At 46.4% G+C, this 15,346-nt stretch overlaps 1 protein-coding gene across 2 annotated transcripts; it reads left to right on the top strand.

Moving 5' to 3' along the window:
* Positions 1–2,338: 2,338 nt before the first annotated feature.
* On the top strand, positions 2,339–10,837 carry LOC114042164 (zinc finger protein 260-like). 2 transcript variants are annotated; one of them, XM_027860831.1, is made up of 5 exons: positions 2,339–2,394; positions 5,603–5,685; positions 6,274–6,400; positions 7,209–7,409; positions 8,961–10,837. In XM_027860831.1, the coding sequence occupies exons 2-5, from the start codon at positions 5,608–5,610 to the stop codon at positions 10,442–10,444; spliced, it is 1,890 nt and encodes a 629-aa protein (XP_027716632.1). In that variant the 5' UTR covers positions 2,339–2,394; positions 5,603–5,607; the 3' UTR covers positions 10,445–10,837. The 2 variants fall into 2 exon arrangements, with proteins under 2 accessions (XP_027716632.1, XP_027716633.1); XM_027860832.1 differs by lacking the exon at positions 2,339–2,394 and adding an exon at positions 3,712–3,723.
* Positions 10,838–15,346: the final 4,509 nt, after the last annotated feature.

A 15,346-nucleotide genomic window follows, 5' to 3' on the forward strand; every position in this document is an offset into this window, starting at 1 on the left:
TGTGTGACATGGGAGACACGGTCAAAGAATCACCCATCATAGCACACCAGCATCAAAGAAGGCACTGTGCTCTATGATCAAAGCAGATTTGAAGTAGCTCAAAAGAAACATGAGACATGCAAATTTAGAAAATCCATCCCAAATGTTCACATGAACTATTTATGCCTGACCTATGGTAGAGCATTCTGAGCTTGTATTGGTCTGATCAGCCATAGTCAGACACATTGTAACTTGACTCCAACATACTGATGTCATTTCGGTCCTCTTGGAGAATAAAGGACAACAACCAACCTCTCCTGTTTCTTTTGAACAACAGTATTCATCCAATCAGAGTCCTTTCATTGATTTTATTTCACTAAGTCTCAGGCATACCTGTGAGGTCAAATTTGCCCCCTTCTGATAGGACCTCTGGTTCCCCTCGCTTCTTATCTAAACATCTGGTATTTTGGGTAAAGACATTTGAAGCCATGGATTTTACTAGTGGTTCCTTTCCTAGATTCTGTTTCCTGTGAATTTCTGGGTGTCCCGGCTGCATACAGCTAATCTCTATAATACTTAACTAGAGGAATATGCATAGACTGACTTCTCCTTCCTCCTCCTCCTTTTTATTTTAAAGTCTTTCTTGTTCAAAACCTTATGATATGGAGTCAAGAATCTTCACCATCTCCGTTCTTCTCCTGTGGAATATTCTCTAGATTATCAATATTTTTCATAAACAGTCATGTCCAGAAATGGATGGAGGCTCACAGGATCATAAACTAGACATCAGAAGCTCTCTAGTCCAACCCCTTCATTTTACATAAGAGGAAACTGAGGTACAGGGAGATTAAGTGACTTGTGCAGGGTCAAACAGATAGAAAGCATCATATTCCAGAAGTGGTCTGACCAGGAAGTCTGAAGAAGCACCATCACCTCTTATTTCTGGAAGCTATGCTTCTCAGTACAGTCCAAGGTCACATTAACCTTTTATGGCTGCTAATCACATCACATTGCTGATTTATAGGGAGATTTTAGCTCACTTAAACCGAGAGATCTTTCTCCCTATGGCTGCTCCATCCTAGACTTGTGAAGTAAAGTCTTTTTCAAAAGTTGATTTTAAGTTCAAGTGAAAGGCTTTACACTTATCCCTATGGAATTTTATGGGATCCAACTAGATTCTGGACTTACTCTTCAAACCCACAAGAGTACTAGCAGGCCAGGACTCCAGAATTCAGCAGGCTAGATCTGCCCTCCTCAAGGTTCTAGGACTGCCCCCAAGGGATAGTAGAGTTCTTATAATCCTATTAACTTCAGCCCCCATTCTGGAGTGGGTTTTAACTATCCTCTTTCATCTGAGATAAGAATCCTTCACCAAAGTCATGTCCAGTTATGGGATTCATTTTGCCAAGTCTCAGTGATGCCAGGGAGGTCCTATATTAGACCCTCTGGTTCCTATGCTCGTCGCTTCGACTTTGGGCACCAGTGTACAAACATTTAAGGTGGGGTCTTTACTGATGTCTCCGATTTTGTATTTTGTCTCCTGAAAAACTTCATATAGTCTAACTACTGTACCTCTGCTTTCCTTGTCTCCACCCTCATTCTATGGTAACCAGCTTGGGTGATGGCTACGCAGATTTCCGACTTCTGTAAGGCTAGGGCCATCTTGTTTGGGGGGAGGGAGCTTCCCCCTTCCCCAAAGTTTTTGTTCTAAAGCCCTTAATACATAGTTTTCCCAACAGAATGGAAGTTCCTCGAGGGCACAGAATGGTTCCTTGTCGTGTTGGGATTCCCAGTGACTGGCATGGTGACTCTGATTGACTTTCCTGATGACACCTGAAAAGTGGGGGAATCAACAACAGGAAATCCTCTTCCAGGCCCCATTTTCACAAGGAGAAAGAACTGGTGGCTGGGGTGGGAATGTCGGAAATCCGGGGGGAAGGGACGAGTGGTGTGAGGATCTGTGATTGCAAAAGACAAAGGACAGAAGAGGCTGACGTGCGCGGACCCAACAAGCCTAAGCTTAGCGCAAAGAAAGATGCCATTGAGTCACGTTCAAGTTCATGGCCATGGAGGGGGCTGGGGAGGAAGCACGCATGCGCACAGAGACGCGGGTTTGGCGGGATTTGGGTGGGGACGGGAAGGGGGCCATTAGTTCTTTCTCTACAGGATTAGAGTCCCGGTCCGCCAGGTTGGTTTTCAAACTGCGCAGGCCCGGAAACATCACCCCGCCCCTTCCACTCCGCCCCGCCCCCTACACACACCCATATCCGGTCCCACCACCAGAAGTGTCCTTCCTCTCTCCTCATCCCAGCCCCAGGCCAGTGAGAGCGCATGCGCGGAGGTCAGGCTGCACCTCCGCTTCCCGGGGGAGGGGGGAGCCTCTATCCCAGCGCGCCAAGAAGAGAGCTGGCCCAGGTGCGTCCTTCTCACTCTCGCGTGCCCGTGTGCGCCAGAGCGTGGGTGTGCGTGCGCAGAGGCTTGGGTGTCTGCCTGCATAGGCGTGGACAGCCAGGGGTGGGGGCTAGGGGGTGGAAGGTGGGAGGGAGGCTCTGTACAAGTGCCCCTGTATAGTCATTGTGCGCCTGGAAGGGAGGGAGGAGGGAGGGCGCTCCCCGCAGGGGGGGGGGATACGGCCTGGGCAAAGGTAGGGCAAGGCTAGGCCTTTTCCCAGGACCGACTCACACTGGAGCCCCAGCCTCTTTCTGAAAGGGGCTCTAGTGGAGCCTGTGAGCCCAGGAAGTCAAACCCAAAGTCACGGGAAGAGGGACAGAGGCAGGATTAGAAGCCAGCTCCTCCAAGACCCATTCCAGTGTTCTGGACCCTGGATGTACTTGAGGCCTCCTTCAGGTCCGAAGGCCGGACTGTCCCTCAGTCTTCTGTTCAAGCTGCTGCTTGGTCTCCTCTTCTGGGGCTCTGGGTAGGCCATGGACTCCTCCGCCTCAGAGGCAGCTTGGCCTCCTGGCATCGGCCTCTTTCGTGCACTTTCTGCATTTGCAAACACTCAGGGACGTCTGACATCACGAAGTCCCTCTCTGGCTCCTTTCTGGCGTCTGGCTTCCTTGAATTTCTGGGCATCGATATTGCACGCCCTCTGTCCAGATGAAGCTGCTGTGGCCAGGGTGGACAGGAGGAAGAAGCAGCTTTCTCCATCCCCCTTCCTTCTCACCTTGAAAGAGCGTCTTCATTCACTTGTGAGATGCTCTGCCAAAAAACCCTCCTGCTGTCCCTTGCCAAGTATACTCTCACGGGCTCTGGGGGGAGTCAGTTGTTTATTGGAAAGAACTCTGTTTGAGGTACTTATGGTCCATCTGGAAAGAGAGGCCAGGTGGCCATGGAGGCAGAGAGGTCAAGAGCACTCTGCTCAGACAGTGTTTTCAGCACCGTGGACAGTGCCTGGCCCAGCCACTAAGCAAAAGGTGGTGTATTCCATTGAATGCATAGAGGTGATGGAGGCCTGATGAAGAGAGTCAGCACCCTGGACAGCTCCTGGCCCAGCCTCTAAGCAAAAGGCGTTGTATTCCATTGAATGCATAGAGGTGATGGAGGCTGGGTAGGGACAGTCAGCACCCTGGACAGCGCCTGGCCCAGCCTCTTAGCAAAAGGTGTGGTATTCCATTGAATGCATAGAGATGATGGAGGCTGGATGAGAACAGTCACGTGGACAGAGATGACTGTTGTGCCCATGAAGATGGAAGCAGTCCCTAAGTGTTGAGAGAGAAGCCGGCCCAGGCCAGAGCCTCAAGGGTGGGTATTAGGCCATGCTTTCTCCTTGGGTGATTTCCCCAGCTCCTGTGAGCTCCACCATGTCTGCTGCAGCCCTCCTCTCTCTCCTCGGCTCTAATCTGGCATCTCATGCCCACCTTGTACAGCACAGGACACCTCTGCTCAACACCTGCAAGGGTTCCTCACAGCATCCTGGAGAAATGCAAAGAAAGTCGTCTGCTGGCATTTCCCTGGCAGACTCTGGACTGCCCTTCCCACCCCTACCCACCTTACTGGGTATTCCCTTTGTGTCTGTGTTCCATCTGCTTGTGAGTGGGTATCCTGTTTCCCTCAATGGAATGGAAGGCCCCCTGAGGACAGGGGACTGATCTCATTTTTGTCTTTGTGGCCTCGAACCTCACACAGTAGGTACTTGATAGATGCTTGTGAAGCGGTTCCTCCATTAGGAGCAATCTCATTGGTACCAGGAAAGCCAGACAGTGTCATCCCTGAAACCAAAAGATGACCCAGTATCTCAGAGGAGGGAGGGTTTGTCATTGCTAGAAGCTGTGGAGAAGCAGCAGGGTGGTGCAGTGGATAGAGCCTTGGAACTGGAGTCAGGAAGACCTGAGTTCAGATCTGGACTCAGATACTTATGAACTGTGTGACTCTGGGCAAGTCACTTCACCTGAATTTGCCTTGGTTTCCTTAACTGTAACATGAGGGTGAAAAGAGCACCAACCAGGGCAGCTAGGTGGGGCAGAGGATAGAGCATGGTTCTAAAGTCAGGAGGACCTGACTTCAAATCTGGCCCCAGACACCAGCTGTGTTACCCTGGACAAGTCACTTAACCCCAATTGCCTAAGAAATAAAAAGATTAGAAGCCCCTTTAGGTTCTAGCCACTATTTTCTATCAGGCTGGAGTTGAAATGGTCAGCAGGTAGCCCTGAAGAAATGAAGCCCACGAGCTCATAGGGTGCAATGCCCAGCAGGGACTGTGCACCTAGCAGCTGCCACAATTCCATCTGAAATGGGCCAAGCAGTACCCTCAGTGGAGACACAGCACCTCCTGGGGAGCAGACATACTAAAAGAGTTGTGGTGACATCCCCAGAAAACAGGAGTGTTTCTTTAGCATTGAAGGCATGAACTGCCCCTCCGTACATTTTACCAGACATAGCCCTATCCTGGTCAGGAAGATGATCCTTGTGTAGCTACTCTGCTACAATAGGCTGGAGCTGGGAGGACAATGGACATGATCCTCATGCAGGATCCCTGTATGCATACACTCTTCTCATTGATGGTGTATGGAGCCGTGAGGGAGTGTCTCGGGGAAGGAGTGTTCTATTGTGATCTTACTCATTTCATTGACTAAAAGTCTCTGCTTTAAATAAATAAAGAAAAGAGCACCTACCTCCCAGGGTTGTTGTGAAGAGCAAATGAGATCACATTTGTAGAGCATGTGGCACAGTCCCTGGCATACAACAGGTGCTTAATCAATGCTTATTCCCTTCCCCTTCTTCCCCAAAGAAGTGAGGAGAGGTCACTGGAGTTAATAGTCTGGATAGAGCTTGAGTTCACATAGGGATGAGTGCTGTGGTCAGAAACTGGGTTTGCCAAGGACCTCAAAGTAAGTGGGAGGAAATGTAGGAAAGAAGGGCAGATTGCCCCTTCTAAAATTGGACTGCAAAAAGGAAGAGAGATACAGGGCAATCTGATGAGAGGTTGGTAGGAACAATTCATAATTGTCTAAGGATGAGGGAGACTGAGGCATGTTTGTAGCAACAGGGAAGGAGCCAGTGGATAAAGCAAGACTGAAGATCTCCTGAGTCGATGTGTGTGGGGAGGGGTGAGGAGAGCTTGCCTAATTGGTTCAGAGATTGAAAAGCCAGCCCCCAACTTCCTTACTCTTTTTTCCTACAGGCCTGATGTCTCTTGATTGCATCCAAGGGGGGAGCCCAGAGGAGGATGGAGCGTCCACCAGGGGTCTGTTGGCCCTAGGAGAGGTGAGTTGGGGTCTCCTCTCTCCCTAGGCCACCCTCATTGTCATGGCCAGGCTGGCATCCTGAGGCTCCTGGCAGTCAGTGAGAACTAGCTGCCGAGTAGCTGGACTTGACCCCTGGCTGTGAGGGAAGGTACCTGGAGGTCATCAGCTCCAGCTCTCTCAGTTTAGTCTGGAAACTGAAGCCAGGCAGGGAGTGTCATTTACCCAGAGCCCATCAGGAGGTCAGTAGCTCTGCTGTCTCGGGCTGAATGTGGGCTCTGAGGAGCTGCGTCACAATCCAGGCTGTGCTGTTTATATCCTGCATGACCTGTGACAAGCCAGATACCATCTGTGGGCTGCAGTTTTCTCATCTGCACCATTAGGGAAATTGGACCAGATGACCTCTAAGTATAAATGCCTGTTCCTGTGGTCCCAGCTCTCCTGTCCTCCCAGTACTGGGCAGGCCCCTCTCCATCTGCCTTAGTCACCCTTTCTTGCCAATCTCCAAAACACTTTTGCATCTACTTTTTCTCCATCCTTGCCCTTCCCCAAGTTTCCCTCTTTCCCCCATGTGGCCTCTGGGCCAGCATGAATGTGTTTGGTGTTTCAGGAAGCAGTGACCTTCAGAGACGTGGCCTTGGACTTCACCTGGGACGAGTGGGGATGCTTGAGCGGCGTTCAGAGGGAACTCTACAGAGATGTGATGCTGGAGAACTACAGGAACCTGGTCTCCCTGGGTAAGGACGCCTCCCCCTGGGAATAGGGATCTGCCCTGGGGAATCAGGACTTCCAGCTGTGAAGCCCAGACATGTAGGACTGCTGCATTGGCTCAGCTGAGGGACTTCTGAAATCCGAGCCTGCTGTTTCCTTCTGGTCCCAGAGAGAAGGGCTGTCTTCTCCTTCGCTGGGCTCTTCTTGATCAGGGGACACTACCCAAGATTCCCCTGTAAGGGCATCCATGGGCTAGAGCCATTCTCCTTGTAGCAGGGAAAGGCATACAAGATATTTCTCTACAAATTGTTAATACTGTAGGATATTGGCCTCTGCGTGATCACTGGAAGTCATTCACTGCAACCTCTTCATTTTAAGTGGAAGAAACTGGCCCAAAAGTGAGGAAGGGATTGATCCAAGGTAACCCTGCAAGGGAATAACAGATGGGGGACTTGAACTGGGGCCTCTTAAGTCCCAGCTAAGGCAAATTTTGATGGGAATCACATCGTCTCTCTCCTTCTACCCACATTAGAAACATCGTCCAGCCTTCTGGGTCTCGTGGGTCCAGGTTCCTCAGGGTCCGCCAAGGTCATGTTGTGTTTGTGCAAACTAAGACCCAGAGAAGTGATGGCTCAGTTAGTCCTTGTGAGGGCTGCTCCAGAGGGGATCTGTGCTTCTGAGGAGAGCTGGGGAACGACCCTCTCGGGATCACAGAATCACAGCCCTCTGGACCTTGTCTCAGTCACTATTCCCACCAGAGCTTGCCTCTCTCCGTCCTGACTTCTTCCCCCTTCAGCACATGCAGAGCTGTCTCATTTTCTCCCCCATGAGCAGGGCTTCCTGGGCCCAAGCCAGGCCTCATCTCCTGGTTGGAGGGAGAGGGAGACCCACATCCGTGGGAGTCATTGGGACATGCTGCCAGAAGCACTTCTTTGTCTGAAGCAGAAAATCCCAGGAGTCAGCTGGGAGCCAGTGGGTGGAGCAGCCCAGCTGGGCTCTTCTGTGTGGCCATCTTTGAAGCGCTGGAGGGTGCAGGTAGGTGTGTGGAGATGACCACCAGTGGTCACATGGCCATGTAGGGGAGACTCACTCCCAAAGGCTGGAAAGCAGGAACCTCTCTCCCCATGGCTTAGCAAAGCAGTCCTTTCTTTCCCAGTATCGGGGGCTCAGAATCAAGGGATAGAAAGGTCAGGGTTCAACTCTGGGAGGACAGAGTTAATGAACCACTAGAACTAATCCTTCAACAGAGGGATGCTTCCCAGGGTAACCTGCTAAGGCCTGCTCTGCCTTGGGAAAGCCTCCAGACCAGGGCTTCTTCACCTCTCTTGTTTCACAGACCCCTTGGGCAGCCTGACAAATCCTGTGGACGCCTTCTTGTCTTTCCTTTAAAAAAATTTATTTATTTATTTATTTGGCACTAGAAAAGTTTCTTGAGTTTACCATAAACAAATTCAGCAACTTGCCCAGGCACACACAGTTAGTAACTGTCTGAGGCGGGTTCAAGCCCAAGTGTTGTTGACATGTAGACGCCTCCTTGGAATATTCTTAAATGCATAGAATAAATACATAGGGGATTACAGAGGAAATCAGTCATATGGAAGGCCACCAAATGTTACTTTTAGAAAGTTCACACATCCTGGGTTAAGAACCCTCTGCTCTATTCAAAAGAAAAGTAAAAGACAAACCAATAATTATCAAAGACTATCCCCCAGGTAGCCCAGGCCTTCTGTCAGGAGTGATTCAGGCACCACCACCATCACTGGACAGACCATGTTAATGACGTGCCCTATGATTCCAGTACCATTCCTTCTGAGCTCCTCATGCAAAGCGTGTTCCCCTGTGTGTGCTGAAATCACCTTTCCCACACCCGCTTCCTGAGGACGCACATGGCTTTGCTGGCTTGGGTTTGCATACCAAGCATTTAGCACAGTCCCATTATGTCACTGATCCGTAATTCTGCAGAGTGCTAGGGGTTTGACCAGACCCCTCCATGGCCACAGTGCCAATGCTCCCCAGAGCCCTTCGTACTAATGCTAAGCTTCTAGTTGGACCACAAGATATTGGGCCCAGAATGGAGTAGGCCTGCCTGATGAGTTCACTCACCCAGTGGTGATTTCCCCAGCTCCTTGTCCTGGACTCTGAAGTCATGGGAGTTCTTAAGAATGAGTTCTTCATATAGGGCAGGATCATCCCTCTAGAGAGGGGATGCCTGAATGCACATGCACACTTCAGCAAGTGCCCCGACTTCTCTGAGCCCCACTGTCTCCATTTGGCAAATGGGAAGGATGTGACTGCCTGGTGCTTTCCAGCTCTGGCATTCAGTGACTGCTGTCCCATCTCTGCACTGATGCAGGGTTTGAAGTTGAATAATGTCCTTCCCTCTCTGGGATTACATTTTTTAAAGTGTAAAATCTAGGGTTGAAGAGGAAGTCCCAAGTGCAGCCTGGAGAGGACTGAGGTGAAAGGATTCAGGATTCTGGTACAAGTTTGACTAATAATAAGCTTTTCACAGGACTTTATACATTCTCTAGGATTAGCTTTCTAGCCCTCTGGGTTCAACTTCTGTTTCCTTATTTTTTTTTTCAGCTTGGGATACTAAACTCAAGAACCAGGAGTCAACTGAAAAGCAAGATTTAGGATCAGGAGAGACATTAGTGCAAAGACTCCCTGGGGATGTTCTCAGGAACAAAACCCTTGTGGGTAGTGCAATCCAAGAGATCAGGGTATGGAAGCAAATGCAAAACCTGGCAGGGAAGATTCCAAAGCAGATCATTTCCCACCAAAGTGATTTGAGGCAATTGATTCTGGACAGGAAAACTCCTATTGGGCACAGAGGCCATGAATGTGTTGATACTGGCAAAAAAATCCACAGGAGTACCTGCAAGTCCAAGAGGTCATGCAGTGACAATGAAGGTGAGGGTCTCCCAGCCTTGATTCCACCTCCAAGTCTGTGTAGGGTAGAGAAATCCTGGGATTGTGAGGAATTTGAAAAGACTTTTAGCCAGAATGCAGGGATGATCCAACATCAGAGAATTCACACTGGAGAGAAAACTGAGGAGTCCAAGGAATGTGGGAAGAGTTTCCAGGACATCTCCCACCTTATGGAAGAGCAGGGAATTCACACTGGAGAGAAACCTTATACATGTAAGGACTGTGGAAAGTTTTTTACCCAGTATTCATACCTCATCAATCATGAAAGGATGCATAATGGAGAGAGACCTTATGAATGTAAGGAATGTGGGAAGGCTTTCAACTGGAAGTCATACCTCATTGGACACCAGAGAATTCACACTGGAGAGAAGCCTTATGAATGTAAGGGATGTGGAAAAGCCTTCAGCCACAGCTCAGCCCTTATTGCACACCAGAGAGTTCACACTGAAGAGAAACCGTATAAATGTAAGGAATGTGGGAAGGCCTTCAAATGGAAGTCGGGCCTCATACAACATCAGAGAATTCATACTGGAGAAAAACCATATCAATGTAAGGACTGTGGGAAGGCCTTTAGCCAGAGTTCAGCTCTTATTGCTCATCAGAGCATTCATTCTGAAGAGAAACTTTATAAATGTAAGGAATGTGGTAAGGCTTTCAACTGGAAGTCACCTCTCATTCAACATCAGAGAATTCACACTGGAGAAAAACCTTATAAATGTGGTGAATGTGGTAAAGCCTTCAGCCAGAACTCAGCTCTTATTGTACATAAAAGTATTCATACTGGAGAGAAACACTATCAATGTAAGGAATGTGGGAAGGCTTTCCACTGGAATTCATACCTCATTCAACACCAGAGAATTCACACTGGAGAGAGACCTTATGAATGTAAAGAATGTGGGAAGGCCTTTAGCCAAAGCTCAGCCCTTACTGTACATCAGAGAATTCACACCGGAGAGAAACCTTATCAATGTAAGGAATGTAAGAAGGCTTTCAGTCGGAGTTCAGCCCTTATTGAACATAACAAAGTTCATACTGGAGAGAAACCTTATAAATGTAAGGAATGTGGAAAGTCCTTTAATAGGAAGTCACATCTCATGCGACATCAGCATTCTCACTGTAGAGAACCCCTAAAAGTATAGGGAAATATGAACAGAATCACATGGCTTAATGCAGAGTGAAGACAGCACAGGCAAAGTTAGAATATTTATGACTACAGTAGCATTCATAAATATAGCACTAAAGGCTAGCAAAACAGATGAACAATAAACAATGTTGGTTCTGGGCTATTAAAGTTACACCTTTCCTTTCTGCTAATAATTGACGAACTTCAAAAATGGAAAATGATATTTTGTTAGTCAAAATTAGCCCACTATCCACTATCACTTATCTTTTGATAGAGAATTTGTTTTTTACCTTTTATGAGATGAGAGGGAAGCTTCCTGGGAAAGAACTCTCATATCAAAAGCAAATATCAGTTTATTAATGCTGGAAAGCTTTCAGATGCAATTCATCCCTTGTTGATGGTTTGTTCATTAAATGGGAAAGATTGATCAGTATAGTCCTTTTTTATTTTTCATTAATTTATTTTGAATTATCAACAATCACTTCCATAAGCTTTTGAGTTTTAAATTTTTCTCCCCCTCCCTCCCTAAGATAGTGAGCAATCTGATATAGGCTATACATATATATTCCTATTAAACATATTTTCACATTAGTGATGTTGTAGGTAAGAATTAGAACCAATAAGAGGAACCACCAGAAAGAGGAAACAAAACACAACAGAAGAAAAAAAAATAGCAAATAGTATGCTTCGATCTGCATTCGAACTCCATAGTTCTTTCTGTGGATGTGGATAGCATTTTCCATCACGGGAAATCCTTCTAAAGCAGAAAACAAAAGCATGGATAATCACATGGAAAAACAGACCCCAGGCATATCATGCATATGGGAAAAAAGTCATTGCAACTTTACTGTCAGAAGAGAAACTTTGTGGCTGGAATAGAGGTGGGGTTATTTTGCAGGGCCTCATGAAACCATAGCCTTGGATTTAGCCTTGGGCTTACATTGTGGCTGTGAGGCCTCAGGAAAGTCATTTCATCATGTGCCTTGGTTTCCTTCTCTGACTACTAGGGTTAGTAGTTCTTAATACTACCTGTCAGAATATCATGAAGACCACATATGAGAATGTCTCTAATCATAATTCATCATCATATATGTGTAAAAACTGTACAAGGTAGGGAGAGATGTGGGTAAAGGAGAGGCATATATGTTAACACATTATGTATGTATGTTAGATATGTGTAAACTATAGATAAGCTTTAGGTGCTACAGAAAAGAAAGATCATGAATATGGGCATAATTTTGGTGAGGTCTTCTCTCCTACACACGCATGTAAGAGATACTAAAAATATTTGGAATGGCTTTTGGGTCAACCTGAATGTGGGTCTGACATAACAGCCATAGGACTATTCTAGCTGCCCCCCCCATTAGAAACTTTACCACAGTTTGAAAGCTCATGCATTTGTCTCCCAATTACTCTCAGAGTACTTCCCAGTACTGTACTGTACTGTACTGTGGCATCTTAGGTCAGAAGAGCACAATCCCATTTCTATTCTCGCCAAATGATGATTTTATTTGAACTGGGCAGTACTGAAGAACTGGCTAAATTTTAAAGTCTACATAGATACATTAGCAAAAGTCAAAATGGGAGGGAATTTGAAGTGTGATGGCCTCATCCTGCTACAAGTGTAGAATTTATTCAGTCATTCCCTCACTCCTTTAGCAAACACTGATTAAGCGATTGCTGCTTGAGGCCAACCTGCTAAGTAAGATTGGAGGCTTAGGACACTAGGTGCTGAACTTAGGACTCTGCAGATAAAAGGCTTTTTAAAAAGATTGACAGAGCTCTTCAAAAATTTATTAAGTGGTTCACATGTATTATCTAATTTGAGCCTCACAATAATACTGTTGAGTTAGGGATTTAAGGTATTATTTTCTCCATTTTATAGATGAAGACACTAAAGCTCCCAAAGGTGAAATGACTTGTCCATGGCCACTTATTAAATAAGTATCAGAGATAGGAATTGAACCCAGGTCCTTCCTTTCTCAAAGTCCAACAACCTATTTCCAAGGTTTGGTTGATGTAATACCTGCCTTCCAGAGACTTCGCTTTTACAAAGGAGGTGGGGAAGAATGGCTGATAACATGAATACAGATAACTGAGGTAACATTCTGGCTTAGTCTCTATGAGACCTCAGGAAAATCATTTCACTGTGTGCCTTGGTTTCCTCCTTCTACTACCAGGATTAGTAATTCTTACACTATCAGGTTTCTTATGAAGATCACATATGAGAATGTCTCTAATCACAAACATTATCATCTATGTGTAAAAAGAACACAAAACACAGAGAGATGTGGGTAAAGAAGAGGTCCAGAATTTGACTAGAAAATTTGGGGAGGTAGAGAGCACTTTGAGCTTGATGGATTAGGGAATGATTGTAAAGAAGGTACTTGCAAGCTGAGCCTTGAAGGAAGAGAAAGGATTCTGAAAGGCAGAGGTGAGGAGAGAGCATTCTTGTCACGGAAGATGGATTCTACAAATGCACAGAAGGGCAAGAGAGAAGTCAAACTTGGGAATGACAACATTTACTCAGTAGAAGACAAAAACATTTATAATAAAAATATACCAGCCTACCTATAAACCTGGATCACAGTCTCCCACTAATTCATCTGGTGACTGTAGAGAAGAGAGAGCACACTGACATAGCAGGGAGGCCCACAAATAGATAAATCTATGTAAATCACAACTCTGCAGGGTAACTCAAAACTACGTCTTTGGATTTTTTTAGAGAACAATCTGGATCCCCCATCACCTGCTATCTGCTGTCCTTCTGATTCTCGCAGCTCTTCTCCCAGGCAAAGCAATTTCTCTATTTTAGATCTGATGGAATGCAGTCAAGATTGTTTTGGCACATAGCTACCCTTGGAGCTGAGAAAGGGTTCTAAATTTTTAGAAAAAAAAAATCATTGCTAGCATTTATATAGTATGTTAAGGTTTACCAAATGCTTTAACAAAATTATCTCAATTCTTACAACAGCCCTAGGAAGTGTTATCATCCTCCATTTTTACATATGAGAAAACTGAGGCAAACAAGTTAAATGACTTGCCCTGGGTCACACAGCTAGTAAGCATAGCTCAAAATAATGGCAAAAGCTGCTTTTACCCTATGCCTTAGGCTATAGAGGGAAATAAAAGGTAACAGTGGCACCACAGAGAGGTCTCCTTTCTCTCAGGCTATAGATGGTTGTAGAGGGCAAGAAGTCCAGTTAACCGTACACAGAGCAGCAGCAGCAGCAGCTCTTCTTTAATCAGATTCTAGCAACTGGAGGGCCTGCCTGGCTTCAGTCAACTCTTAAATGACCCAGGACTTTTCCAGGTGATCAGCTCTCAGCAACGCAACATTTCTATTGCAATCATCATCCCAGAAAATCAGTTGCAGGGCCTTCCTGTCGGTTTAGATTCTATCAGCCTATGTATTTTGTGTCTACACCCCTGTTCATTTTTCTCTCCAACTTCTGTCTTCCTTAGGCCATCTCTTACCCTCCTCCCTCTGGCTTCTCCTGCGTTGAACCAGAGTCTCCTCATGAGCAGTGACCCCTCTCGACATGAAGCAAAAAATCCAATAACTGTCAGATATGACCTCAACAATCCATACAGACCTCTCATTTTCCCTTAACACTTAATTTGTGATATGTCAGATATATACTCTAAAACTCTTGAAAGAATGATTTGCAAACAGCTAACTGACCACCAAGCACAAGGTGAAGTTTTCTCTCAAGTGGAACAGTCTTGCATCTTCCATAAAGCACTTTTATCCGAGGGGTTGGAGGAGCTTTGTTTCTTCTCAAGCTGACTTTATCACTATTCCTTAAGCAAATGTTCTTTTTCTGTCCCTTTCAGCAAACAAATGTGCACATAGCAAAGTGGCAACACTTGTGACTCCATTCCTCTATCGTCATGCCACATATACATTCTGTTTCTAAATCTTGCTATTTCTTTCTCTACAGTGTCTCCAACCCCAGAGCATTCAGCCAGACCCCTGATCACCACCCTGGAATCATTATCTTTTCTTTTCTGTCCCATCCCTCAAAGTTCTTATGGAAGGGTTGCCAGTATCCCTTTTTCTCAAGATGTCACTTGTTATGGGTTTAAAGGCCAGTGAAGTCTCCTTGTACGTGCATCTCTTATAGTGGGCAGAGTCATCTGTGAACAGGGCAAATGGTGTTCCTCAGAACCAAGTCTTTCTAGCAGGTGACCATTGAGTTACTAGAAGGGGCAAAACATAAAGCTACCACTGAAGGTCTGAGCCTCCAGCAAAGTCACAGTCTGTTTCTGAAAAGCCTAGGGGCAGTTAGGTGACACAATGGATAGAGCACCTGCCCTGGATTCAGAAGGACCTGAGTTCAAATCCAGCTTAAGACACATAACACTTACTAGCTCTGACCCTGGGCAAGTCACTTAACCCCACTGCCTAGCCAAAAAAAAAGTACCAAAGCCTGAGGGGCACAATGGTAAATGTGTCATTTCCCTTGTCAATCAATACTGAGAAGAAAAGTGGAACCAGACTTTCCTCTGATCTGAGGACCATCCTTCTCCTGCTGCAGGTGTCCCCTGAAGGAAGGCAACAAAGGGCTGAGCTGACTTCCATCTGGCCCAAGGTGACTTCTTCCTGCACTGCTAGGAAGACTTCCACCTCCTACACCGCCCTGATCTCCAGCCTCAGATAAGAAAAGGAGTGAGAAATTTATCTGATAGTGATCCTTTCATCTCCTTCTGGGAAATGGCACCTTGTGTCTTCTCTCTCTTGCTGGGCATCTACCATCTATCCCAAATCAATGACTTCCATCTATGCAAGCATAAAGCAAATTTCTGCTGCCAGTCCAATCTCCCTACTGGGAGGTGGAGAACCTCTGGTGCAAAGAGGAGTCACCTTCCCTTTGACTTTACCCCTCCCTTCCCCTGCTGCCCCTATCCCTTGAAG

Source organism: Vombatus ursinus, unplaced genomic scaffold (genome assembly GCF_900497805.2).
Source record: "Vombatus ursinus unplaced genomic scaffold, bare-nosed wombat genome assembly UNPS02014270.1, whole genome shotgun sequence".
Taxonomy (NCBI): domain Eukaryota; kingdom Metazoa; phylum Chordata; class Mammalia; order Diprotodontia; family Vombatidae; genus Vombatus; species Vombatus ursinus.

Coding starts and splice junctions, on each gene's coding strand:
- LOC114042164 (XM_027860831.1), top strand. CDS start 5,608: ATGTCTCTTGATTGCATCCAAGGGGGGAGCCCAGAGGAGGATGGAGCG. Junction 5,686..6,273: donor GTCTGTTGGCCCTAGGAGAG/GTGAGTTGGGGT, acceptor TTGGTGTTTCAG/GAAGCAGTGACCTTCAGAGA. Junction 7,410..8,960: donor TGAAGCGCTGGAGGGTGCAG/GTAGGTGTGTGG, acceptor TTTTTTTTTCAG/CTTGGGATACTAAACTCAAG.